General features: G+C 42.9%; 1 protein-coding gene across 5 annotated transcripts in view; it reads left to right on the plus strand.

Annotated features, from left to right (window-relative positions):
* Positions 1–27,146, plus strand: part of RIN2 (Ras and Rab interactor 2) — a 62,531-nt gene extending 35,385 nt beyond the window's left edge. For 4 of the 5 annotated variants that reach the window (XM_030944338.1, XM_030944340.1, XM_030944341.1 and 1 more), the window contains exons 4-12: positions 1,394–1,586; positions 1,813–1,924; positions 3,705–3,777; positions 5,757–5,848; positions 8,908–10,050; positions 17,337–17,642; positions 20,553–20,684; positions 22,799–22,962; positions 25,838–26,227. In XM_030944338.1, the coding sequence (XP_030800198.1) occupies positions 1,394–1,586; positions 1,813–1,924; positions 3,705–3,777; positions 5,757–5,848; positions 8,908–10,050; positions 17,337–17,642; positions 20,553–20,684; positions 22,799–22,962; positions 25,838–26,155 (2,533 nt within the window). In that variant the 3' untranslated portion in view covers positions 26,156–26,227. Of the gene's footprint in view, positions 1–1,393; positions 1,587–1,812; positions 1,925–3,704; positions 3,778–5,756; positions 5,849–8,907; positions 10,051–17,336; positions 17,643–20,552; positions 20,685–22,798; positions 22,963–25,837 lie in introns of all 5 variants that reach the window. The other variant, XM_030944337.1, reaches the window with a different exon arrangement.
* The last annotated feature ends 233 nt before the right edge of the window (positions 27,147–27,379 follow it).

Consider the following 27,379-nt stretch of genomic DNA (forward strand, 5'->3'; position numbering starts at 1 on the left):
AAGCAGGGAATTCAGAAGAGTTGCACAGTGTGCAGTGGGGAGGTGGAGCTGTGTTGTCCTCTCCTGCTGCAGAAGAGGTCTGTAAGGGGAGCACATCTCTGCAGGGTGCTTTTTGTCTGTTCCTGAATTTTGCCATCAGGAAGCTGCTACCAGAATAACTGCTCCATAGTGATTTCTAGCATGGGGAGAGCCACAGGATATGCTTCTAGCTCAAAAATGAGGAATTTGAGCCAGCAACACGTGTGCACTTGTACTGGGTGTTCTGTATTATATGGGTGATGGTGAAGCTTTGCATAACAAAAGGAGTTCTCCAAGTATTCTGTTTATTTGGATTTTTAATAACAAGAATCTGCAGCCTCCAAGAACTCTACTTCACTACTGAATGTAGCAGTAACTTTAGATGCTCTGCTCCAAATAAATTTTAATCTTACATTACCTTGCCACATTCACACTTAGCTTAAGCCTTTATTTCTCACATAGCAGTCAATCCACAGCCAAAGGAATTTGGAGCATAAATATACAATTCCTTACTTGTTTCTGATCCTGGAAAGAGTAGTATTAAAATGTGAGGTAAGGACCTTTCATGGCAAAAATGAAAAAAAAGTAAATATTTACAGAATTTAGCAGGAGTATGATAAGAAGTGACTGCCACTTATGACATATTTTTTAAGGAAACTGTGCCTTAGGGAGGATTATTTGGGGGTTTAACATTTTTTTCTTGTTTCTTTCTTGAATTTCTCATCTCTTTCTCACCTCCTCCCACTCTGGCCTCTTAGCAGAGGGGAGCAAAGATGGATATGCAGCTGTGAAGGCAACAGAGTTGCTGGAGCAGAGACAGTAGTCTGGGCATAAGGTGAAGTGATGCTGATTTGTGGACTTGGGTTATGAAAATAATCCCTCCAAACAGACAAAGTTCATGTGTCTGGTGCAGAGATCACCAATAGGTAGTGGGTTGCTCCATTGTCAGAGTATTGAACAGATTTTTCTGGCATAAGAGACCAGGATTTCTGTAGGTTGCAGCATTTGCAATCAATCTGGGAATAAAAGTGTCTAAATTGCATAAATATCCTTGAAGAGAAGTTTTTCCATATATTAGCACAGCAAAGAAGGCAAGTGAAATGTTCTCTCAATCACATCTGCACATACAAGTGTACCTGAAGTGATGGCTGAATTTCTCCAACCTCACAGAAGAATGCTAAGGCTTATCTTCAAGCTGGCTTGGAATTGAGAACCTTTAAAGAGAATTTTTGTGTATGCTAAATATAAGAATTCTCAGTAGGAGAAGTACCAGCCCAGAGTGTAAGCAGAGCTTCGTGGTAATTCTGTTCACTGACCTAAGTGATTGTTTGTAATAGGTTAACATGTCTAATTGTTTTTTCTAAATTTTCCACAGTCTAATAAAGGATATGGATAATGTCTCTCCTGAGAAAAATGATGTCAAAAGCTGCCCCCGGGACTCTGGATATGACAGCCTATCCAACAAGCTGAGCATATTGGACAAGCTCCTCCATACTCACCCTGTGTGGCTGCAGCTTGGTCTGAATGATGCTGAAGCCTTGGAAATTTTGCAGACACAGCCTCCTGGGGTAAGAAGAATCCCAATTTCTTTTTAAGGACATGCTTTTCCCAGATGTTTTGCTGCCATTTTGCACCCAGGTGTTGGACCTAATACAGTAATGACCAAGTAAAATTACAGTATGTTTTAGAGCAGACGTCATGGGATTGTTGTGGTTCCTTTTTGTATATGATCTGTATTTATTCTGGCATCTGGGATGCAGCTAATACCATGTCCATCTGCCTTCTCCACAACAGATATTTCTGGTTAGGAAATCTGCAAGGCTGCAGAAGAAAGTCATCTCTCTGCGTCTGTCCGGTGACTGTGGGTCCTGCCTGAAAGAATTTGCCATAAAAGAAAGTACATACAGTAAGTTGTGAGTTACATACTTCTCAGCTGTTCCTTAGGTACTTTTTCCCTATAGGATGCAGGAGCATTTGCACTGATGAAACCCACAGCAGAGGATACCCAAAGTCATGAAAAAAATGTCATGGGCTGCCTGTGCTGCTCTCTGAGGTGGACTCTGGGAATGGGTCAAACTGCTTCAACTGGAATGTTTCCACTGTGTACCTTGATGAATCCAGTATTCATTTATTTTTATGGGTAGTTATCCTCTTAGAAACTTACAGTCTTTTGTAGAAACACGGTCTGTAGTCCTGTCTGCTTTCCATGAAATGTTCTTGAATGCAACTTTGTCATGAGCTCACTGTAACTGAAGTGTGGGATGGGTTGTTGGGTTTGTTTTTGTTGGTGGTGGGTTTTTTTGTTGGGTTTTTTTGGTTGATTGTGGGGTTTTTTTGGTGTGTGATAGCTAAATGGATTTTAACCTGTTAGAACTGTTTCTGTTGCAATAGATCAATGATTTCTCTTTTTAATTCAAACTATATCTGTTCTTTCTTTTTTTAGTAGAAATGAGCAAATGTTAACACTCCAAATTGTTTTGAACCAATAATGCCCTCATATCTTTAGAAGGGAGAGTGTGAAAAATAAGTTTGAGATTTAGGAATGAAAAAAGGAAGCTGCAGCTGGTGAGTGTATGTGGTGCTGAAACTGAAAGTGGAGCAAATATTTCATTTTAACAAAAAAGAGAAAACTGAAGAAAACTAGCAAAAGTTTCAGTTAATCATTCCTGAAACAGAGAGTCTATAGTTAACTTCTATTTCTATTTGTAAACTGACATGATTTTAGTTGAGTTTTTCCTTTTTTATCTCTCCCTCCCCTGCACCCAGGAACAAAAAGTTAATTCTATGTGTCTGGTTTTAGTTCCAGTTACATGCAAGGCAAGGCAAAGAGAAAGTTGTCAGTAATAATTGATGTAAGTGTGGTCTAAGGCTGTGTTTATAGGCCTGAAATTCCCATCTAGAAAAGAATTTTATACTGTCTTCTATGAACAAAATGCTTCCACAAGGGGGAGATATTTACTGATAGTTTTAGCCATTTGTCACAGCTGAGGTTTTAGACCAGAGGCAAAAAATCTGGATCATTTCAGTCTAGGAGCTTTTTCTGCTTGATCTGTGAGATTTGCTACTGTCCTTAGAGAGAGCCCGAGGTAATCTCATTGTTACTGAGAACAAGTATTAGTGTCAGTAAGAAACAATGGTACCAAGTGGGGAAAAATGGCAGGCACTGCTCCTGTCTTCCTCTTCTCTTGTGCAAGGCAATGGCATGCAAGAGCTGTCAGAGTTTTTAAGGATTTTGAGGTTAAAAGTGAATGAAAATTTATCTCCCTTTATGTTCTACACTCCTAGGGTGAAGACAAATGAGTAAGAATAGAATTCAAGAGGAGAAAATAAGACATTTAAAATTAGGTATATTAGTACACTGGGCAAACAAAGCCTCAGTTATTGATTTGTTGTCTATTAGCAGAACATTGTGCAGGCCTCATCACACTTAATCTGTTTTACAGGAATTAGCCCATATCCTTGGAATACTAAAGCAGACCAGCCACCAAGATTATCAGTATATTCTTGAAAATGCCTTCAGCAGGAATATGTACTTCTCCACAGAGTTGTTTTCTCTTAATCAAATAGTAGCTAGTTTGATGGTGAAAACTTACTAACTTCATGCTAAAATCTAAGATGTATTTTAGTAAACTGTTCTAAGAAACAGTGGATTAATGTGTGATTGTTTCTTGTAACTTTCTTTGCAGCATTTTCCTTGGAGGGGTCTGCAATAAGTTTTGCTGATTTGTTCAGACTCATTGCTTTCTACTGTATTAGCAGGTAAGGTGGTGCTCTGTTCCTAGCCACATCTGCTAGAAAGAAAACCATTTCAAGAAAATGAGTTTTGAGGAGTTGGTTCAGCTATTGATGTTATTTATGTTGCCAATCTGTGAATATTCCTGGATAGCCTCAGAAGGTAATGGCAGAAATCAGAGATGAGTCTTGGAAGCAAATGTCTCTGTCTTACTTCATATTGATTATTGGGAGGCTGATGTGATTTTACCCACCCAACTGTGAGGTGCTGCTGACGAACTTTACTTTAGCTGATATCTTGTAATGCTGTCTTAAGTGCCCTGTAGCTCATTTAAAAACAATCATAAACTAGCTGGCAAAATCCATTTCTTGGAATTGGTGGTGAGAAGAATTTTCGGAGCACAATGGAAAAATGTCACATGTGTAGAATGTGACAGCTGGGAGATGTCAGTTTAAATGGTGAACAGCAAAAATGGCCTTGTCAGCTTTGGAGTTTATGGTTACCAAACTTTTTTTCCAGGTAGTATGCAGAAAAAAAAGTAGCTGGTGTTTTTATCCTTTATTTTCAATTTCACTTCAGTTTACTGGTGAAAATTTCCAGACTGAGGCTTGAGCCTTGTGTGCACACACAGACAGGACACAACCAAACTGCCCAGGTGCACATCTTCTGAAGGAAGGAGGGAAGAGGCAGCTGTGATAGTCTCTGTCATTTTACTGCATTGAGGCTGCCAGTTCATGCTGTCCATGTGATGATTTCTGGTGTGGGATGCTCTTGGGCTGCTGTGCTTGCTGTTTTTGTTTGTGGTGGAGAAGCATCTTAGACCCTTTTGCTACAGCCTCTGTTCAGCTGAGCTGTATGTGCATGTAATAAAAGCAGCATTGATATCACATGTACCATTTTGTAATTGGTCAGAATTCAGAAGAGAAATGAGCTGAAAATGCATTTAAATGTAGTTTAATGAGGAGATATTCCTTATCTTGTCACCCTTTCAGTCCTGCCCACTTGAGAGGCTCTGGTAAATTCTCTCTAAGTACCTACAGGATCATTCAGCAAACAGAGATTTCATGCATTAGTCTATCCATTTTCTTTCACTGAAGGTTCAGTATTACTTTGTATAGACTAAAGGGGGCAGATAGGTAGCTGTTGTGAAAAAGAGACAGAACCATTTGGTACATCACAGGAAATCCAGCATTGCAGGAGGTACCCAAGCAGTTTTTATGAAGGTTTACCTATTTTTGAATTGCAGCCATGGTGATGATCTGGTCTCTGGTTTTTCTGTGGTACCATGTAGAGTGCCTTTCAAATGCTTTTTAGCTAGTGCATCAGTCCTGTGCATATGCTTGGGTTGAGTGTGAGTGGAATTCTGAGATCCTGTTTTTTCAAGAAGCTAACACACAACACAGAGTATATTTATGTGATAAAGACCCACTATCTGTCTGTGCTATAGCAGATGGTTGGCTTGTTCACAACTTTAAAACCAAAATTCATGCTGACACCAGTTGTGTAGGATTTTCATTTAGTCTTAACTCTATGGGTACTTCTACTACAGATGTTGCTGCTTAGCAGCATTTCGTTAGAATAAAATTCTTATTCTGAAAACTGGAATAATAGTCAAAAATGTATTCAGAAAGTGGGAAGCTTTTCTTATTGAAGTGTTAAGGACAGGTAACAAGTTTGCATCTCACTGATCTGCTCGTAGAAGACCAGGTGTAAAAGCTTCTGTTGGAAAGGCAGAAAATACTGGATGGCTCTGTGGAAATGATCCTAGGGGAAACTCCTGGGCACTTGAGTGTCGTTTGCCCTTCACACCACTCTGCAAAGTAAAGGAGCCCTGGGGTTGGTAATGTAATGTTTTACTGTGCTGTGTGTTTAAGGATCTTGCTACCTGACACAACTCAAGAAGATAATCAGAAATCAGACATTGCTAAAGTTTTTTTTTTTAAAAAATGCTTTTCAAACTATGGATGGTGCTGAAAACTGTAATGGATTTTCTCTTTGGAAACAGGGATGTCCTTCCATTCACACTGAAGCTGCCTCATGCAATTGCTGCAGCAAAGACAGAAGCTGAACTTGAAGAGATTGCTCAGCTTGGACTGAGTAAGTAGTTCTCTACCCAGATGTCTTTCCCTGTAGCACACCTGTAACATTGAAGAAATAGGCTGTATCAGTAAATAGTTCATATTGGTTAGTGATGATACAAATTTTGTTTAGAAAAGCAGTTTCTCTTATTTGGGAAGGCCAGACCTTCCTCTGGCCAAGGAGTGGTGCTCTTCCTTCCTTCTGTGCCTCCTGTGGTATTTTTGTTAGTGCTGTTTCTTTCTTCCTTCTTCTCTTCCCTCTCTGGGCAGCCCTTGGGCAAAGCAGATCTCACAGTCCCCACACAGAGGTTGGTGTGGCTTCTGCTCCAAGACCAAACTGTCTGCATGCTCACATAGCACTGGCTGTGTGAGGCTGTATAAAGCACTGGCTTTATAATTTATTGTGAGGAGAGTGTAGGAACTGAAGTCCCCTGTTGATAAAACTTCTGTTCAGATTGACACGGAAACTTAAAATGGTGAATTTGGAGATCAGTACCTCAATGAAGTGGCATATTTAGAAAATGAGGAGTGTACATATGATGATGTAGAATGTATCCATGGGCAGGGGTTAGGTGAAATTTTTAAAATACCAGAAGACAATGCAAGGGTGTCCTTGCATCACTTGGTTGCTTCAGCCAAACACAGGCTCATTGTAAAGCATGCCTGGAGCTCAGAGGAGATGGATGCAAAGCCATTGTAAAGCATACCTGGAGCTCAGAGGAGATGGATGCAAAGCCTCCTGGGATTTGAAACTTGGGCACCACCCAGATGAATCATTGAGCAGCTCTGCATTGAGCAAAGTGCTGAGTGGCTTCATTTCCTTCTCCAGGAAGGGAAGGTTGACTGTCAGCAACCTTTATTTCAGTAGATTTTTTAATAATCAGATTTTGAAAAAGATCTTCTCTAAATCAGTGTGCTGAGGATCTCTTGAACTGTCTGGTGGGACTTTGCAGTAAAACCATACCTGGAGATGTATTGCAGTGCTTTGCATTTTGGTTTGCTGCAGTAGCAATGCAATTAAAGGGTTTGTTTTAGAGAGGAGAGAAATTACTTCTGCACTGCTTGTCTGCAAGTTTAGGTAATCAGGTGAAGCTTGCTATGGGTTATCATGGGAATAGAGGCAAATATGGTACTATTGAGGTCAATGTTTAGATAGGAAAAAGAAAGTGAAAGGTCTGATGATACAGTGTAATGAAAACAGTCTCCCAGCAGCCTTAAAGTAGCATGAGGTGAGTCTCTCCAGAGGGGATGATAATGGTAATGTTGATCAACCTCCCCAGGCTAACCAGACTTTGTCACCAGTACCTCAGAGCACTGTGGCCTACTTGCTGCAGAATTAGTCTTGGTCTTCAACGGTCTCTGCGCTGTGTGTGTTTTTTCTGTAGCTACTACATTTGAAAGCTGATGGACAGTGTCTGTGTGGTTGCTGTATTTGGGATCAATTACCTGACATACACCAGATTACAGTTTCCATGAGCTAAAAGCAGGCTACAAAGTTAAGATTTTGATGGAGTTTTAGGTGTCCATGTGCACGCCAGAAAAGTCAGCCTTTCAATGCTGTGGACTCAAGAGAGGCCTAGAAACTCCCAACAGCCCTTCCTGTTAAGTGTGAGTTTTCTTTGAGGAACATGTCAGCACAAAATCCCAAGGTATGTGAACACAGGGCTGTATCCCCTGTCAGAGCTCTCTTGTGCAGTAGGCTCAGAGGGAGAGCTGCACAACACAAGTCAATAGCACATAGCCCAGCAAACCACATCAGAAGGACCTTCTGCTAAAGATTTCAAGGCTGTTGCCAACCTGCAAGGTTTGATGTGCTGGACATATGATTCTCTCTCAGTCTCCCTTGTGTTTCACCTGCAGCAGTGCTTACATCACGTGTGTTTGCACAGGCACTGAGAGATCCACAGGCAGGATGTGAGGTCATGAAGCTGGGAACACCAGCAACATGGCATAACTATGCAGAGACACATGCCTGTGCCTGTAGACGTTCTCTGGCCGTGGCCTGTCACCACAGGCTGTTTCCTGTCTTCTGCCTCACAGGCAGGACATGGCTCTTGGGCATGGACCTATTCTGGATGCTTGGCATTCGTGCCCTTGGGCCCAGGTATCATTGCTCAGTTGCCTCCGGTGCGCCAGCTTGACACACTATGGGAAAAGGACCATATCAAGATTGGCAAATTTTAGCTAAATCTCCTTCCTTTGGTACTCTGCCGATATTTCAACATGATTGCTGCCTTCAAGAGCACATCTGGTTTCAATCTTCATACCTTCAGGCACCAGTGCTCTTTAGCAGTGGCTTGGTTGCACAAACATGCTGACACTTGTCTGGGATAAGTGCAGAGGCTGCAGCTGCAACTTGCTGGTGTAGCATAGGTTTTCCATGCTGCTGGTGTGGGACTGCACATGGGTCTCTTTATGTGTCAGTGCAGTCTGTTTTCTTAGGCAGACTGTCCCCACAGCAAAGGCAGGGCAGCAGGCCAGGACCTTTATTAGACGCTTGATTACTTGGTCTGCCTTGCTAAAGGTGATGTGTGCATCCACCACAGCAAAATGGGAGCTGCTTTTTCATGTATAGTTTCATGTGTTCACTATGAAAAGACACTGAAGCAAGATACTTGTAGAGTTTCTAGAAGTGGCCTTCAGCTGGTGTAAATCAGCTTAACTATTGTCTTTAATGAAGTGAGTTTATTAATACCCAAGAATCTTGCTTTATTTCTCCTGAGTGAGATGCTAGTGAGAAGTTTGTGTTCGTTTCAGTCTCAAGCCAGTAAAAAGTATTCTGTTACAGTCTCCATCCCTTTCTTTGATTCTCAGTTTAATTTTAAGCTTAGTGGGATGATTGGAAGCTATGCATTGGTCATGGTATTTATAAATGAGTAAGAGCAGTCCCAGGAATGTAGCATACAGTTATGTCTGGTGGTACTTTAAAAGAGGTTCACTGGATTTTTTTCCCCCTTTTAATTAAAAAACCTTGCCTAAATTTCTCAATATTTGAAAGTGGTGTTGTTAAGTTGAATGTTCTGAAATCCATCTGCATGGTGTTTAGCATTCTTACGTTAATGCAATGATGATTTTCAGACTTTTGGAGCTCCCTGGCTAACAGCAAACCCCCGGATCCTTCACCTCCCTGTAGGCCTGTGCCTTTGGACAGTGCTCGCAAAGACTCACGCCAGCTCTGCCTTATAAATGGAGTGCATTCTATACGAACCAGAACGCCCTCGGAGCTGGAGTGCAGCCAGACCAACGGAGCGCTGTGTTTCATTAATCCCCTCTTCTTAAAAGTGCACAGCCAGGATGTCAGTGGAAGTCTGAAAAGGCAGAGCCCGAGAACTCCAGACGTGAATGGCACAGCGAGGCCTCGCTCCCCCCCGCCCCGGCCGCCACCTCCTGCTATTAATAGCACCCTCACGAGCCCGCAGATTTCCAGGACTATAAAGCAGGGGAGCATGCCAGAAACACTCAGCCATAAGAAGGAGAGGGGCTCAGATTTGCTGCAGAACAAGCCCACCCCAATTCCGCCTCCTCGGCTGAAGAAGCAGGCGCTGTGCTCCGAGGCAGACGGTGCCTCCAGGAGCGCGGCTGCGCTCCGGCCCCGCTCCTCCGTGTGCGTGCCCGAGGCGGCCACGGCTGCTCCTCCGCGTGAATCCCTGCCAACCCTGCCCCAGCCTGCTCCAGCAGCTCCCAAAAAGACTCCAGCTGCCATCTCTGAGTCACACATCCCGTGGAATGGAGGCCGGCAGAGACTGAGCGACATGAGCATTTCCACCTCCTCGTCTGACTCGCTGGACTTCGATCGGAGCATGCCGCTCTTCGGCTATGAGGGGGACACCAACAGCAGCCTGGAGGACTTTGAGGGGGAGAGTGACCAGGAGAGCATGGCACCCCCTCTGAAGCCCAAGAAGAAAAGAAGCAGTTCGTTTGTTCTCCCCAAGATTGTGAAATCTCAGCTACGGAAAGTCAGTGGAGTTTTCAGTTCCTTCATGACCCCTGAGAAGAGGATGATTAAGAAAATTGCAGAGCTGTCCCGGGACAAACGTACCTATTTTGGATGCTTAGTGCAGGACTATGTCAGCTTTCTCCAAGAAAACAAGGAGTGCCATGTTTCCAGCACTGATATGCTGCAAACAATTCGTCAGTTCATGACCCAAGTCAAGAACTACTTGTCCCAAAGCTCCGAACTTGATCCCCCCATCGAATCACTGATTCCTGAAGACCAAATAGGTAAGAAACACTGTCCTGTGTTTTGGGGGGAAGGTGAAAATGTGGAATCTGTGTTTTTAGTGATAGTCTTTGTCCAGTTCAGAAAGGTGGGGCTAACTTGCCTAGTAGAGCTCGAACTGCTGAGTATTTGAGTCTTCAAACAACCTCCCCCTCCATTCCCCACCCCAAATCACACTATCAGCTTGGGATGATTACACTGCAAAGTTGTTCATAAGAAGTTATCCTTAAAATAGGTACAATGTGGACTTTTTTATCTGTGATTATTACTTTTTTTACCTGCTTTACTGTTGACAACAGAGAATCCTTTATTTGCTGGCACACATGTGTTTTTCTCTGAATTGGACTGACATAGTTCTCAATGTTTGGTCTAAAACTGCCAAATCTGACCATATGGGCTGTAGCTGTAGCACTGGAATTTATTCAAAACCAATGACATTTTATGACAACTTAGTTTTGAAATAAATCTAATTCCTCCAGACAATCAGTTCTAGCAAAGCTGTACTATCCCTGCACTTGAAACTAAATAAAAAGATACGTAACAGTTTTAGAAAATAAACGTGCAGGAGACAGAAGGGGCTGTTGTTTTCTGTAGTTTTCTGTACTTCTCTGTTAGATGTGTTTGTGAGTGGTTGTAGATGAGCTGTATGTTTTAACAGGAGAGAGAGATTTGTGTATCCAAAAAAGTGAAATCGTTGTTGCTGTTGTTGCTGCATAAATCTCGCTGCCTCTCTTGCAGAGTCTGAGCAGTATTTGTAAAAGAGCCTGTAAGCCACATCTAAGAGGTAAACACGCCTCAGGGCAGAATACTTTCCTTGTGAGCTCACTTCAGTCCTAATTTGTTTGTTTTTCTCCCTACCCCAGTGTCCCAACAGTTGGCTCAGTGCAAAATTGGCAGATACTTCCTGCCCTGGGACTAGAGGGTAATTTTATATTGACATTCTGTCTGTCCTTGACCAAGATGAAGTATTCTCATGTAACCTCAGCTGCATTTACACAGTGTCAAGCAAAAGTCACAAGGGCTGCTAAAGCAAATACAAAAATATGAAAAGTGTCCCCAGTATTGACACTCAGAGACATGTAATATTCTCACTGTAATAATAAAGACTGTTAGGTTGTGTTACATGGAAGAAAAAGCACCAAATTAAGCAGGGGATGGAGGTGTATTTTTGCCTGCATTTCTGTAGAGTGCTGGATGTTTGATAAAGCAATACAGATGGACTTTGGTTGTAATTTTTTGAAAGCCTAGTTTGTTATGTACTTTTCATTTCACAAGGGTGTGGTTTAATGGGACTGTGGGTCTCCCAAGACTGGAAAAATATTGTCTGCTATTAACTGTTTCAGACTTCGGAGTGCCATAAGTTATGAAGTTTAACAACTAAAACTGCCCTGGTTTTCTTCAGCGACAGAAAGTCTGGTTTTGATCATGTGACTAAACACAATTAATTTATAAAGTGGGCTGGTTTAAACAAAAAAAGAACTTGCTTTTGAATCATCTACTGCCTTTGGCTTGAGCCAGCAAACAACTGCAGTGGATCAGGAGCATCAGATGTTGCTGTTCTAAGGAGATAACTATGTGACAGCAAAATTTAGTCATCCCTATGGAGAGCTTTTTATGAAGTAGAGTCCTGCCTGTTGTCCATAGTTTTCCTTGACTATTTCAATATGGAATTGCAGCCCAAATTTTAACTTTTGTGAGTGCTTGTTTATCCTCTCTCATCTGTTCTCACTTCTGTGGTGCAGTTTTTTCCTCCAGCGTGTCAGCCTGGTGCTGGCTGTGTGCTTCTGGGATAATGCTCCTCCCTTCTGAGTCATTCAGCCTTTGCTTTAACCTTCTTTTGTCTCCTGAACTTCAGTAGGTGCTGCAACAGCTCCCCCAGGTTTAGTGAAGCCTTTGGTGTTTGGAACTTCTTTCAATGTCTCCATAATGATCTTTTTGATCATGTGGCTTTTCTTCTAGAACTGCATCATGGACTCTTGCAAGCAAAAGACTTCTGCAGCAGATCTTTTAAGCTTCCCAGATAGGGAAAATTGTTAAGCTTCTGCAAAATCACAGGGTTTCTAGTCCTGACAGATGCCTCCTAACCTTAGCACTGTAGGCTGTTAACCCTCCCTGAAGCAATGGGACTCCCAGTGTTGGCACAGAATCAAGAGTAAGGCACATGGCTCTTTATTGTTTAAGGATGAATGTGATTTATTTTTTAAAAGGCATCCACACCTCAGTTTATATCCACAGAGTAAAGACTGGTCTGAGGAGATTCTGATAGTCCAGAGCTGCTTGATCAGCAAATGTTTGGGAGTTTTTGTCTTTTCATCTTTTCCTGGCTTTGAACAGGAAAAGATGAAAAGACAAGTCAAGTTGAATGCTGTCACTTTGCCAAGTGACTTTCAAATGAAAGTCACATTGAATGCTGTCACTTTGCCAAGTGGGATCTAACATCTGACATCTAAACAACTTCAGTCTCAGTGCCCAAATCTGGCCCTGAACCAAGAAATGTCTGGTTTAAACCACTTGTCAATAAGGTACTAACTGATCATGTGGGAATGTCTCTAAACAATACCATCTATTACTTGTTTTGGTATTTCTAATATGTTAGGGATATTTAAATGCTGAGTGTTAAAGAAGCTTGGAGAGAATGTGTTGGTCCCTTACTTGGGTCTGTACAGAGGAGTTGCAGGCAGACAGAGCTGGACATACTAATTTACTGAAGCCCAGGAGTGACCCCCATGGTACTTCTTCTCCAGTGTCTGTCTTGTTTGACACTCAGCCATGGATACTTGGGTTCTCAGTGCAGTGTTCTGCCCACCTGTTGATGCATGCTGCTTATGGTTATTATGGCAAGACAGTATTTCCCTTGCTTGTTTATATGGAAGGTGCACAGAATTATGGGTCTTAAAAAGGTTAAGCAGCAGCCAACCCCAGATCCCCTCTTCTTAACTAATCCAGTTGTCCTCCTGAAGGAACTAGAATGATATGTCACTATTTCTGCTTGAAAAACTCATGCCAGCTGTTTTTTCACTGTGTTACTTTTTAGGTGCTGTTCGGGGGTCCTGTCCCTCATTGTTGCATCATTTCATGTTGAGCTCAGTCTCACAAACACGTCCCTCAGTGCCCCTCCTTTCACCACAGGAGTGACAGGACAGGACAATCAGGAAGCAGTGGTAAAAGTACTGAGCAGAGGCAGGGGACCAGGTTCTTTTTCTGACCATCCCTTGGATTTCCTTTGTGGCTTTTCCCCTCCTTCTTTTCTTTCCTGCTACTTCGAGAGAAGACATGTGCTTACCACGCAGCTATAGCGTGAATTTCAAGTAACTCAGAGCTGCTTAAAGCAGAACACATCTAGCACAGATAGCTGTGTGATTTTTTGTGTGCTTTTATGTAGGTCAGATGAGGGGAGGCTTACTTGCATCCCTAGTTGCTTGGTCTCTGCCACCACTGCCTGTAGATCAGCCACTTCAGTTTTCAGGGTTGTGCTGATTATCAAGGAATGTGGGTTGTGTGAGGTCTGACTTTCAAGTCCTGCTCCTGTGGAGAAGATTGCCATGTCTGCACCCACCAAGAAATGGATGCTTGGCCATCACTCTGTGGTATTCCAAAGCAGCTTTCTGCTTTCAGCTCCCAGGCAGTGTCACCTGTGCAGGACTGGGCCTTTTTGTGGTGGCTCTCAGGCTCACTCAGTCTGCTGCTGACCTCTGATTTCCCTGGTGAATGGTTTGGCCATGCTAAACAGGGCTTGAGTGTAAATAAAGGGACTGGAATGTGACAGTGGAGCAGCAATAGTTGGTAGGTGGCAGGGAAACAGCCTGGAAAAGGTGAGAGCGTGCCTAGAGATTGAGGAAGTGAGGGTTGTAAGGAGGCTGTGTAAGGACACTGGCAATGACTAATATGTTGTCTTGTCTAGATGCAGACTTGTGTGGTTGGCAGCAAAACAAAAATAGCATGTCAGCACAGGATACAGATGTGTTTCCACAACTTACAACGAAACTAGCTGGCTGGCCTTTACAATTCATTTATCAAAGCACTTCCAGTTCCCATTTTGAGGCTACAGGCTAATTATAAGCATTTCAGGAACGATACACAGTGTTCAGCTCATATTATATTCAGTTTAAAAAAAATTATCTGAGGAGTGTCTGTTTTGATTTTGGAGTGGTAAGCATCCTGGGAGGATATTTGAAAACATGCATCTGAAATAAACAAGTTTTGTTGCTGATTTGGATCTTAAAAATATACAGAGGTGTTAAGGTAAAAAATAAGTCCTCAATTCACACCTTAGATAATGATCTGCCTGGGAAACCCTCATATACTTTTTTCTGGCCATTAGAAGTCAAACAATGAAAACTGCTGCTGGCTGAGAATTGGTTTGTGGGATCTTACCCAAAAACACCTTTCTGTGAAAGCAGCCAGAAACAGCAGTGCTGAAGAAAGGGATGGATGGTGGCTGGGTAGTCTGGCCCCAAACAGGCTCATAGGTGCCATGACACTGAATATTGTTCTAAGATTGAAATCACAAGAAGTGCTGTCCTTCCAGGCTTAAATAATAATAAAATTTTTTGTAAGCTTTGTATTTGTTAGGATACAACAAATACATTTGTTATGGGTATTACTGTTGACCATTAAAAAACCAGTCCAGCCTTTATCAATCTTGTGGCTCTCAGCCTCACCAGCTTGTTAGATTTTGCCACTTTTTCATTTGAGGGCAGAACTCAGTGGTTCTCACGTGTGTACCAAGAATTCATAAAGGAGAAGAAGAGGTTGTGTGTTGTTTTGAGGGGTTTTTGTGTGTGGTTTGAAGGATTTTTGCTTGTTGTGGTTTTTCTTTGTTTTGTTGTGCCTGTGTAGAGCTTTGAGCACAGCCAGGAGTTACATGATCCCTTCCTCTGTGCTGCTTCAGAATTGTTTCAAGTTTCCATGGAAACTGTGGAAATGCGATGGAGTAAATTTCAAAGCAATTTCCAGGCACTGCTCTTGGATCCTGTGACAAAATAGCAAACGCAAAAGAAACCTCCTTGCCATCTTGCACAGCTGTAAAAATCTGCATGGTTCATCTGTGGAAGGGTTGAGGGCAGAAACCCTGAGCCTTCCAGGGAGCCTGGCCCCAGCCAAGGACTGCAGCTCTGGGGAGGAATTTTGTCTCCCAGCAGCATCCAGTTCCTGTGGGATCTGGGGAAGCCCTGCTTCTGCCTGCTGTTCCTGTGCAGGATCAGTCACATCCAGAAAGATACGGACTTTCCCCAGGCTCCTGTGAACAGATGTGATGACCCCTTTTTATTGAGATGAAGGATGCCTTGTGCTCAATATTCATCTACAAAACTTCAGTGGAAGAGTTCAGCTTTCTTGGGGACAGAGCTCTCTCACTTTGCATGATGTTTAGCAGCACCAGCTGCTTTAATAAACAAGACAAGGTGCTTGGAATGCACACTGCAGAGGTGCTCCTCTTACAAGCAAAGCAGTTGGTGTTTTTCCTATTTGAAAAAATCAGGTGGTAGAAATAAAGTAAGCTGCGTTGCCAAAAAAATAGTCATCAGTGAAGATAGCAAGGAGGGATTTGTACACTCTAGAATAGAAATTCAGCTAACCAATGTACCTGTGGGTGAGACTCGTGTGTTCTTCTTAGTGGAAAATTGTTTCTGCAGTTGTTTGTGTCCCATGAGCCCTGAGGATTGCTTTGATGGCAGGGAGATGCAGTTTCTGTCTCTGTGCAGAAGGGTGATGCTTCTATTTACCTGTCTGATTTGGTGCTGATTGTGTGGCTCTACCAAGGACAGTAGGTAAGGATCAGTCGTTTGAAGTGTTGCCACTTGCTGACATTGCTAATTGATGGCTCTGGTCTGCTGGGAAAATGGATCCAGCCCTGGCTGCTGTGTGAGAGGCCACCAAGAACATGTCTCAGACTGATCATGCCTTTTCTAGTGCCTTTACTAACAAACACAGAAAAAATGCTACATACGAAGTCAAGGCACCATAGGATGAGAGGTGTGTGTGTGTGAAGGGTGTTTATATGGGAAAGAGAGAGATGGAGACCTCAAAAGGAAAAAGGGCTGGACACAGGAATATGATAAATGAAAGAAAAAAGCAAGAAAACAGAATAATGCTTGTTTGGAGAGCATGTGTGTGTCTGTGTAAACTCCAAGCCTAAGAAATAGTATGTGATTAAAAAAAAAAACAAAAAAACAAAAGGGAGGGAGAGTAGGGAGAAAAGAAAGAGGCTGTAGTCTAAAAAAAAACCACAGAAGTACAGGCAAAGAACCTGGGATGGGCATGAGGTTTAATGAAGCTGTAATGAGTCACTGTTACTAACAAGAATGTCCACTGCTAATTTGTGTAAACGTGTGACCTGGCAGTGACACAGCCTCTCCTCTGTGTGCTCTCAGTCCTTGTGCTCCTCTGGTCCATCTGCCTGCTCCAGGCTCTGATCCTGCCCCACTCTCCTGCAGGGATGGCACAGGAACATTCCCCACCATGGTACAAATAATGGATGTAACTTAAGAACTAATGTAAGCTGTGTTGCCGTAAGGATGCTGAGAAAGGAAATTAGCTTTTAAAGCAAAAGTTTGCAGAGAAAGTGTTGAGCAAAGAGCTTTCTCTGTTGACACAGTCCCTACTATGAAAATGGAGAATGAGGGTTACAGAAAAACTGGAGTAGAACAAGAATTAAAAATAAGTCCTGAAGTTAGCAGTTCCTGTGCTATGTGCATACAATTGCCAAAGAACTTCAAACTTGATGACAAAGCTGTATATAAGCTTGTGTGATGAAATCTGAAGCTGGAAAAACACAGCTTGGTTTTCATTTATAGTTTAAAGCCTGTAATCTGCCCAGCTTCATAAAGATCCTGACAAAGTTGTGCCAAGTTTTAGGAAATCTTTGTTGAGTTATAGTTTCCAATGGAAACTATGCAAAAAGGACAGGCTTTAATGCCAAAGGAGACAAAAATTATGATTTTGAATGTGTTTTACGTTAAGTTTGGGAGTTAAAGTCTAAACTTAAAGTAAAATAAAACTTGCAGACTTCCAACCAACAAAACAACTTTCATAGACCCACAGCTTTTTTTTGTTTTTAACTATCTGTATTCTGTCTGTGTGGGTGTGAGTTTTTTATTTACCACATTGCCAGAAATGACAATTCAGTACGGATTCTGGTGGTAACAAACATCTGGAAACTCAGCTTGTGTAATAAATGGGCCTTAGAAAGTAAGTTTTGCTCGACAGGATCTCTTCAGGGAATGGTTGTGTTAATGCTGGCTCTGCTTTAGAGGGGGAAGTCAGCTGGATTTGTGTTTTCCTGTTGCAGATGTTGTGCTGGAGAAGGCCATGCATAAGTGCATTCTGAAGCCATTGAAGGGTCACATTGAAGCGATGTTGAAAGAGTTTCATACCACAGATGGTTCCTGGAAACAACTGAAGGAAAACCTGCAGCTGGTGCGGCAGAGGAATCCTCAGGAACTGGGCGTGTTTGTCCCAACACCAGACTTTGTGGACGTTGAAAAGATTAAAGTCAAGTTCATGACCATGCAGAAGATGTATTCACCTGAAAAGAAAGTCATGCTGCTGCTGAGAGTTTGCAAATTGATTTACACTGTTATGGAGAATAACTCAGGTATGGTGCTTCTGGTAGCTCAGGTTCACTGATATTTCATACCTGATGTTGTCTTTCAGAGGAATCAGCCCATCTCATTCTGCAGACAGACAGCTCTGCTGCTGAAGCTCTTGCAGCTTCTCCTTGCCCTTTGGAGAGGAATTCTTCCTCTTTGCTTCTGACCTGCTGTCTCTGGACTATCTGGCTGCATATCTTAAAAACTCCGTCTGAAGCAGAGTTGTTGTCATGGGTGGAGTGCAGGCTTCAGGCAAAGTTGATTAGAGAAGCCCTCCCATGGTGCAGGAAGGATCCTCCTGCTTTCTAAACTCCTCAGAGAGGAGCCTGGGTGCAGCTGGATTCAATCTTAGCCCAGACTTTGTCAATGGTTTAAAATCCAAGGAATTATAGAGGTGTGATTGAACCTTTGTACAACTTGGCCCTACAGGATTAAGGATGACAAACCAGATATAGTCATATAGAAATGAATTATTTATTATGATAAATTATTAGACCAAAAAGATCTTAATCTGAATTATTTACTACACAGTGTAGAAGTAAAAACTACTAGTATAATGTAGTATAGTGGAATGCACTATATCAAAACAATTATAATAAAAAAAATATTAAAACTAGCAAAAAGACCCAAAACAATTACTGAGTAGAGATTGATGTTTCTTAACCAGGGGGGCCAAATCTCTTTTGCTCAGCCTCTGGGAGTGGCCATGAGGGGCGTTCCCACCCAAGGGAGTAGTCTCCACACACACTCCCAGAAGGGAAATATTAGAAAATCCTGCTGTTTGAAAGCAGGACTGGACTTTTAGAATACAAAGTGCTTGACTGTCAGCCAGATATCTCCATGCCAGCTGTGTCAGCCTCTGTGCTTTTAGTTAAGGATACCTTACTCTATCTGCCACATCACTGTCAGGCTGTTTAACTTTGGGGTTGATGAGTCAGACTGGTTTAGCATAATTCAACACCAAAAGCAGCATGACACCACTTCTTAGTTCACCATTGATAACTTTGCAAAACAGGGCATTGTTTTACCTCGTTCCAGAGAGCATCCTACAGATATGAAGCAATTGAAAAATAGCAGCTTTCCTTAACTGTAGGCTTTTGAAGTTGCCTGGCAGAAAGGCTGTCTTGTGAGCCTTGAATTTAACAGGGATTCTAAATGAGTATTTTTGTGCAAATTGTAATAGAGGTAACACCATATATTTAGCTACTGTAATTCAATAGCATTTATGCAATATAGCAACTACAATGGTTTTATCTTAATGGGTGGAGAAAAACAGCCTCTAATCCAGTGGTTTTGGCTTGCTATGCCACTGAATGTTCTCATTTGGACGCTTTCTGTCATGCTTTTGGAACAGAAATTACATCTATTTCTGCACTGTAGCAAGAATCCAAAAGCACCTTTGAAACCTAAATACTGAAATGGCATTACAGTCCAGTCAAGACCTGCTGAGCAGTCAGTGGTCCAAAACCCTGTGCTGGATGGCATGAATTTATAGATGCAACTCTGACCTTCTCTCTTGCACACTGCTAGGACAGGTCATGAGCTAAGCTGTAGCAAAGCTGTGGTAGTGGGAGAGTTTTTTCCCCCTGAGTGAGTATAAGCTGCTGCAGGTGCTTGGCAGTTTTCTTTCTAAGGAAGCACTGCATGTGCAGCTGGGTCTGGTGCAGATCAAGACACCTACTTTCTTTGGAGATTGGAGATGAATGGGGAAAGCTCGTGGCTGTTAAAGCCCCCCAGGTACTTTTACAAGATTTAGGACTGAGCTCCTGCCCAGCTTATTATTGTGTTTCAAAATTCTGCATTTTAAAAGTGAATATAGAGATCTTGGCCTGAAGTTCTGTAAACTCATCTCTCCGTGCTGTGATGTGATTGCATTGAGTAAGGTATTTCCAACATGCAGAAGGAAAATACTGAGATGCTGCTGCTGGTCAAGTGCTGCACTGGGAGACTTGGGCTGAGGTGTGGCAAGTGCTCATTGGGCTGTCTTATTTTGTCATGTGAAGTTTGTTAAACATGGCATTGAGCCAGCAACTGTTTGAGTATCTATACTTGCAGCCACGCAAGTGTGGTAGCTGGAGCATGTGCCTCAGCTGGTGTCACCTGAGTTTCACCAGAGTTGTGAGCTGGCTCCTGCTCTGGGCAGTTCTGAGTGACCATCACATCCATTTTGCAGTGAGCACCATTTTGCCTGACCCAGAGATTTGGCCACAGTGGGATTTCTGAACAGAAAGTCAAAATGCAGGAAAAGTGCCAGGAGCACAGGCCTAGGTACAGCACAGCCTTTGTGGATCACTATCACTCCAGGCCCTTCAGTCACTCCCCATCTTTCATGTAGGCTCCCTTCAGGTGCAGCACCTGGTGTTTGTAGAACACCTCTCTGGTGTTTTTGACAATTGTCTGTCAAGGAAATGAATTGAATTTTCTTGTCAAATCTAATAAGCTTTTATATTCTGGCTTCTCTGTTGTGGGATTCATACTCAGAGACTGGTATTTGTGTCTGGATGCTTCCAGAAAGTGGATGCAATCCCTGGATGTATAAAAAAATGCCTATTCATCACCTCCTAGGCAATGGTAGCAGGGCAGGTGAAGGTCAGGCCAGACTGGCATGGCAGCCTTTCCAGCATTTCACCAGTTGAGCTGCTGCCAGGGTGAGCCCAGTCTCTAAATTTCCCTTGCATGCCTCAAGGTGTGCATCATGAGCTTTGTGCTTGTTTGGAGGACAGGATTGAGCTTGTCTTCTGTACAGTGAGTGCCAGGTGATGTTCTCTTTGCTGCACACTGGTGACTTTAGGAGGTTCTGGAGTTAATCAGACATGCTGGGTAGAGAAGGCACAAAAGAGTGTTTTCCTTTCAGACATGGGAACTGGTAAAAAAATGTGGATTGTCTCTCACTGCCTGTGTTCCCTTCCACCCAGGGAGGCTGTATGGAGCTGATGACTTCTTGCCTGTGTTGACGTATGTGCTAGCCCAGTGTGATATGCTGGAGCTGGATACTGAAATCGAGTACATGATGGAGCTGTTGGATCCATCCTTGCTGCATGGAGAAGGTAATTATTTATTTTTACTAGAACTGCCTGAAGGACTAGTGAGGGGGTGTTCTGTTTGAGTAGGAATCCTATTAAGGGGAGACCTAATGACAGTGATGTTGATAGTGTAACAAGAGAATGTCAGCATCATTTCCACTGCCGGGCAGCTTGCAGAGCACAAGCCCCAGTGGCTGGAAAATCTGCTGCTGTGTGATGCTTTGTGAGCAAATACATTGTTTCCAATCAGTTTTGACTCAGCAGGCAAACTCATGCACTGTGCAGGTGCCCAATGGCCTGAGCCTTTTGTGCCTGAAAATTTCCTTGAGGGGATTTATGGGGCAGCAGCACTCTGCAAATTGTGAGGCACATAATAAGACTTGGGTTATGTGCTTTGTGAAGACTTCTGGGGGACTTCCTTGCACCTTAGTGGAAGTGCTTTTGAGAATACTGCCCCCTTTTAATCTTTTCTTCTTCCCAGCATTTGCTTCTCACAAAGTGTTTTTATGAGCTCTAGCAGTATGTTTCCTGAGGCATTTCTTGAATGAGGGTTAAAGTCTGCTGGAGGCAAGGAAATCTGCCTCTTCTGTTTCCATGGCAGTATTTTTAATAAAGAAGTTTTCTGCAAGGCCCTGGTAGGCCCCAGAATCTAAAAGGTTTATGAGGAGGTTTGAAGGCTCTTGCAGCCAAGATTAACTGTGTGTTTAAGCGTATATGTGTGTTTCCTGTTCCTGCTGTATCCTGGCTTTCTGAAATTGCTTTTCATGTATGCTCTTGCATGCTGTTATGTCTGGGAGAATTCATGCCATGATTCCTTCAATGTGGCACTAGTCTGCTCCTTGCTTGGTGTACAGAGCATCCTTGAGTGCATTGTTAGGAGTCTTAGCATGGAAAATACTTGAGATGTGAAGCTAGAGATCATTAACATGCTTGAAAAGCAGAAAGGTTTACTGGAATATTAAGTCTTGTTGTTTTGAATGCAGCAAAGAAAGTCTGTCTGTTGGTTGGGCCTGTCATTGGCACTAGCTCAGCTCTGCTGTGCAGAGAAAATTGTGTAGGGCTTTGGGGTTGTGCATTTCTATTGTAATGTATTGTCCAATTTGTCTAATGGGTCTTGCATGAATTTTATGTGTTCATCTTGTTGCAAAGCTAAAGGCTGAGAGGGAATGCTGTCAGTAATACAGAAAATACTACTGTGGGCATCCAATGCATCTCTGAATGCCTCTGAATAGACTGTGCTCTTAGCTGAGCACTCCCACCCAAATAGTTGACTTTAAAAAGAAAAGACAGCATGTCTTTTGTTTCTCCTGGTTGCTGCAGACTGTTGCCTCCTGTTGAGACTCTTTTACTTTGTGATCCACAGCTTCTTTTGTATATTGGCAACTCTGTTGTGGCTTTAATTTGTTCTCTACTCATGTAATAAAGGGGGAGTGTGCAGGACTGTACACACCATCTCCTGAATTAGCTGGACATTCTGGGGAATGCTAAGAAGGTGATAGATCGGTAGTTGTTTTAAAAATAAAGGCAACTCTTTGGGATGATTCCAGAGTACAAGTCTCACACTCAGTTGTTGCTTTATTGCCACTGAGGGTGGTTGCTTTTAAGTTGATGAACAGGGTTAGATTGTTTTTTACTTTGTTTCAACAGCCATGTTTATTTCATCCACCTCTGAAGCCTGGGAAGAAACCAAAACACTGTTAGAAAATTGTTTAGAATAAAGCTGGTGTTCCAAGATTGGAGGAGTAAATACTCAGGACTAAAGGAGTTACAAGAGTTGTTGGTTTTCCTAGCTTTTACAGAGATGGGGCAACTGAGAGGAGTTTTTAAAGATTTTATTTTATTCTATTATCAGTCATTTAAGGAAATGGCTTTCCTCACCTGGAGTGGACCCAAGACTCTGCTGTGGAATATGAAGCACATGCAATCCCTGCATGTCTCTGAGCAGCTGAGAACACACCTTCCAGTGTTGTGCAGGCCAGGGAGGGTTTTCCTTTTGTGTGTAAATATTCTGGCAACTTTCATATCTATGTGTGTGGCTGGGTGCCTCTGTGTGTGTATTTATATATATCTCAAAGAAAACTGCCTGCACTTGTGACTGTGACCACTCTGAGAAGTTCTTCCCTTGCTGTCCTTCACAGGGGGCTATTACTTGACAAGTGCTTATGGAGCACTTTCACTGATCAAGAACTTCCAGGAGGAACAAGCTGCCCAGCTGCTCAGCTCAGAGGCCAGAGACACTCTCCGGCAGTGGCACAAGAGGAGGACAACAAACAGGACAATACCTTCAGTTGATGATTTTCAGGTAGAGCTTAGGGCTGAAATAGAAAATGGGATGATTGTATTGCTGGAAATACCCATTTGAGAGGTATCATTTGTAGCAAATTCCCTTGATGCTACAAGTGGGGTGAAACAGTGCTGAGATTACAGCTGGCAAATTTGCCTCTTTGAAGTCTTGGCACTCACTTTTTATCAAACAGTTTCATTATGATGGTCTGAAGAAAACACTAAATAATAGACCTTTCTTACCTTCCCTTTTAAGTCATGTGAAGCGAGGACAAACTGCATTGTATCTTAGATTCAGCTTTTTTGCACACTTTATTGTTCAAAAGATCAAATCCAGATTTCCAGGGTATAAATCAGCCCAGCTGCCCAGTAGCCAGTGGTGGCTAAAGCAGGGAGCAGAGGTGGGAGAAATGTTCCCCGACAGTTTTGAAGTTTAAGCAGGCAGCAGAGTTCTGTGATATGAATGTCCTCACATTTTTCTTTTTTGTCTTTTTTTTTTCTTTTTTGTCCCCTGTATTTTGTACTGCTCTTCCAGAGCAGGGCAATACCTTCAACTGGAGAATAACAAAGCAGTGGTTATCACTCCATCTTCTGAACCCAGGCCTGCATCTCTTCCATCTGCTTTGGACTGACTGTTAAGGTGCAGCAGTTTGTGAGCTGAAAGAGGGGAGGGAGTTGGAATTGGGAAGAGAGGATTTACTCCTTGGAGTTCAGCTGTCTGCAGTTAGGAAGAGGAGAAGCCATTACGAGCAATTCCAGTGCCCAAAGCCTGTCCATCTCCCTGGGATCCACGTTCTGTTCTCCTGACCTGTACTTAGCTGTCAGATTCCAGCAGCTGGAGTCTGTGTTCTTTCTGCCAAAACTCTGCACTTTCCATAGGAGCATCCAGCACCTTTATTTCTGCTTGGTGAGGAAGTGACAGAAGATTCTTTCTGCAGGATTTTGTAGGAAGTTCCATCTTCTCTTTCTCTGCAGATGAACTTGTCCAGGCTCAATGTTCACTTGGATGCAGGAAGATGCAGGGGGCAGGGAGGAACTGGCAGTGAGTGTGTCCAGTGCTTCTCCTGCTGCTGTCTCTTGCAAAAGAGAGCCTGGAATTAGTGGATCCCACCACCCACAGGATGTGCTTGGCACAAATGCAAGTGTTTTTGCTGTCTGCTCAGAATGGCGATTTTCTTTCTTCTCTCTCTGAGTCTTGCAGTCCTGAAATGGAGCACCTGGCCTACAACCAGCGTGGAACATATCTGCAGCTCCAGTCATCTTCCTCCCGGGGAATCAGGGTGTGGTCATGGCATTTCTGTGCTGCAGTCTCACAGCCTTGCTGGCTCTTGGGCCCTGGAGGCTGTTTTTCCACCTTCCCTAAATGGAAACAAAAGCAAAAACCCCAGTACTCTGATGATGATGAAATACAGCTTTCTGGGCATCTGTAAAAAAACTTCAGCCTTTCCTTTTCCTTCCAACAATCCTGTCCATCTAAAAACTCATGCTTTTCAAAGCAGGTCTTATGTATGGTAGCTTAATTAAAATTAAATCTGGTGTGTTTTGCCCTATTTAGGGCTGGATTTTTTCTGCAAGTTCTTCAAGTTAAAAAAATGACTTAGTTCTGTTCAGTCAGGTTCAGTCACAATTTTTAAAATCTGTTGCAGAGCTTTAGTGTTCAGTTTTTGTGGTGTCAAGAAATACTTGATAAGGCAAGAGTGCTCTTTGGAATTTAAGTCATTGGAAGGTTCTTCTCAGTCCTAGCTTTTAACAGCTTGTTTCTGTGAGAGGTAAACTTCTACCATGGGGTTTCACACGCTTAATTTATTCAGCATACAAACCATGGGTGACAGCTCAGTCAATAAACAACTCTTTCTCCCTTTAATCTTTTCCACCTCCTTCAATCTCGCTGCATTTTAGTCTTTCATTCCAGCTATTTTTTTCTTTTAAAACTGTCTCTGGTTTAGAGACAATTTTAGGACAAAACACTCTGGAATTAACATTTTCTCTAAAGAAAATGGGTTTTGGCACTCCCTTCCCACCAATATGAAATGAATTTCTTGGATGAAAGTGACAAAACCCATTTATTTAACAAAGAAAGTGCCCACAGGGCAGGCAGGGAGAAAAATAATAAGTTAGGTATTGAAGCTCCTTGCTGCTGGTGGATTTTGAGTTCCCTCTTTGACTGGCCTGGCCTCCCCCAAGGTCCAGAGCCAGGATGCAGCGTTTGGCTCCCACCAGTGGTCTGGTTGTCCAAAGCTGAGCCAAGCAGTTCCAGAGGAAGCCACAGAAGTCACTGGAGGATTGCTGATGCAGTCCCAGGAAAACCTCTTGCCTCAGCTAACTAAAACCAAGGTAGCCCAAAGCAGAAATGTGACTCCCTCCACGCCGCAAAGCCAAGCACACGGGGAGCGAGTGCCTGAACACAACCCGTGCCAGAGTTCCCCCAGCTCACAGCCCTCCCCTGGACAGAGCTTAGAGCTCCAGGACTCATTTCTGGGCATAAAGCAGACCAAAGAGGAATACAGTATTACCATAAAATCACCCCAAGACAAAAACAAACAGGAAGCAGATGAAACTGCATTTCCATGTGGGGCCTATTTAGAATGTATCCGTGGGCGTGTGTCAGTTTCAACAGGAGAAGACATCCAGCTTTTGCCTCAAGATCAGGTGCATTTACTTGAATGGTGCAGAGTAAATTTTCTTTCTGAATCCCTGTAAAGCTGTCCTGTGAAGCTGGGTTAGGCCAGGCTTGGACACCAGGCTGCAGCTCACGGGATGGCCATAATGTCCGGGAATCACCAGAGTGTGTTTCACAGCTGGAGAAGGGAGAGGCTTGCTGTTTGTTGCTGACTTTTCATTTTTCAGAGGCTAAGGACTTTTTGACTTCCTGATGTCTGCTTTCTTGTTCACAGAACTACCTTCGTGTTGCATTCCAGGAGGTTACCAGCGGCTGTACGGGAAAGACTTTGCTAGTAAGGCCGTACATCACTACCGAAGATGTCTGTCAGCTTTGTGCTGAGAAGTTTAAAGTGGCAAATCCAGAAGAATACAGGCTGTTTCTTTTTGTTGATGACACCTGGCAACAACTGACAGAGGATACCTACCCTCAGAAAATCAAGGCGGAGTTGCACAGCCGTCCGCAGCCCCAGGTCTTCCACTTTGTCTACAAGCGCCTTAACAGCGACCCATATGGGGCCATTCTTCAGAACAGCCACGACTCGGCTGCTTAGAACCAGCAACCTGTCATTTTTATATCTGTTCCTTGGTAAATGTTACAAACATCTTTGTTGGCTGCCTTCCTTAGGAGCTAAAACGTGTCTTAAACCTAAAGTGCCTGGTGAAACACGTGCTGACGTTTCTGATGTCGCTTACAGAACCCAGGGGCACTGTGCACGTGGCCAGCTATGCAGAATATTCCACCAGCATATTTTGAGGAGACAGCCCATGAGCCTGCATTTCCTGTACCATGGGCTCTTTTCCAGCATATTCTACTGTGGCCTTTCACAGGTCTTGGCTGTAGTGTGCAAAACACGATTTTCTTCCGCTCCTTGTTTCCCCAGCTGTCACTTGCATTTGAATCCGTGGGCGAGACGAGTGCGTCCGTGGGCTGGGGTGAGCTCAGTTCTGCCAGCAGGAGTTTGACAAGACTGTCCGATGCAGGGCATCAGTTCACTCAGCATTACCTGGATGGTTGCATCCTTGTCTAATTTTTTTTTGATTACAGAAAATCATCCTGTTATATATATATATATATATATATATATATAAAATAGATATTTTATAGCAGTTGCAGGTAAACTGTCAGGGTTGGTTTTTGAAATATTTTTTTAACTAAAATATTCTATAATTATGCATGTGATTTTTAACATTTAATACACAAGAATAAATCTCTTGCTGGTTTTAGAGTCTTGCATTGATAGTCTGTGTGGTTTCTCTTCTTTACCTGTTCCAGGAGAATTCTTAGGAAACCTCTGTACCCTTGAGGCAGTTTTGCTCTCTGTTCTCAATTGTCTTCTGAAAATCAGACCATTTTATTCATTGTGCTGTGCAAAACACATCTTAGCATCTCATCACTTTCATTCTGAGCTCAATGTGTGTTTGGCCCTCTGCTTTTTCCTCTGTCCTTCTCCATGCCTCACTCCTGTTCCTCTTTTATTCTGTGTGGTGCTTTCCATGCCATTCTTTCTCACTGGATGCTTGTGAACCATTCCCTGTTCCTGTTCTTTTTTAATCTCTCTCTGTAATGCTGCCCATCACAGTTTGGTTTTTTGGTTTTTTTTTGGTTGGTTGGTTTTTTATTTGTTTTGGGTTTTTTTGGGGGGTGTTCTTGTTTTGGTTGGTTTGTTTGTTTATTACTTACTTGTATTTCTTTTTTATTCTTGGTGGCTCTGTGGCGCTCCTGTGTGCCATTGTTTCTCTACTGGATCCTTGTGTCCCATTCTCTGTCCCTGTCC

The sequence above is a fragment of the Camarhynchus parvulus genome, chromosome 3, assembly GCF_901933205.1.
Source record: "Camarhynchus parvulus chromosome 3, STF_HiC, whole genome shotgun sequence".
Classification (NCBI taxonomy): domain Eukaryota; kingdom Metazoa; phylum Chordata; class Aves; order Passeriformes; family Thraupidae; genus Camarhynchus; species Camarhynchus parvulus.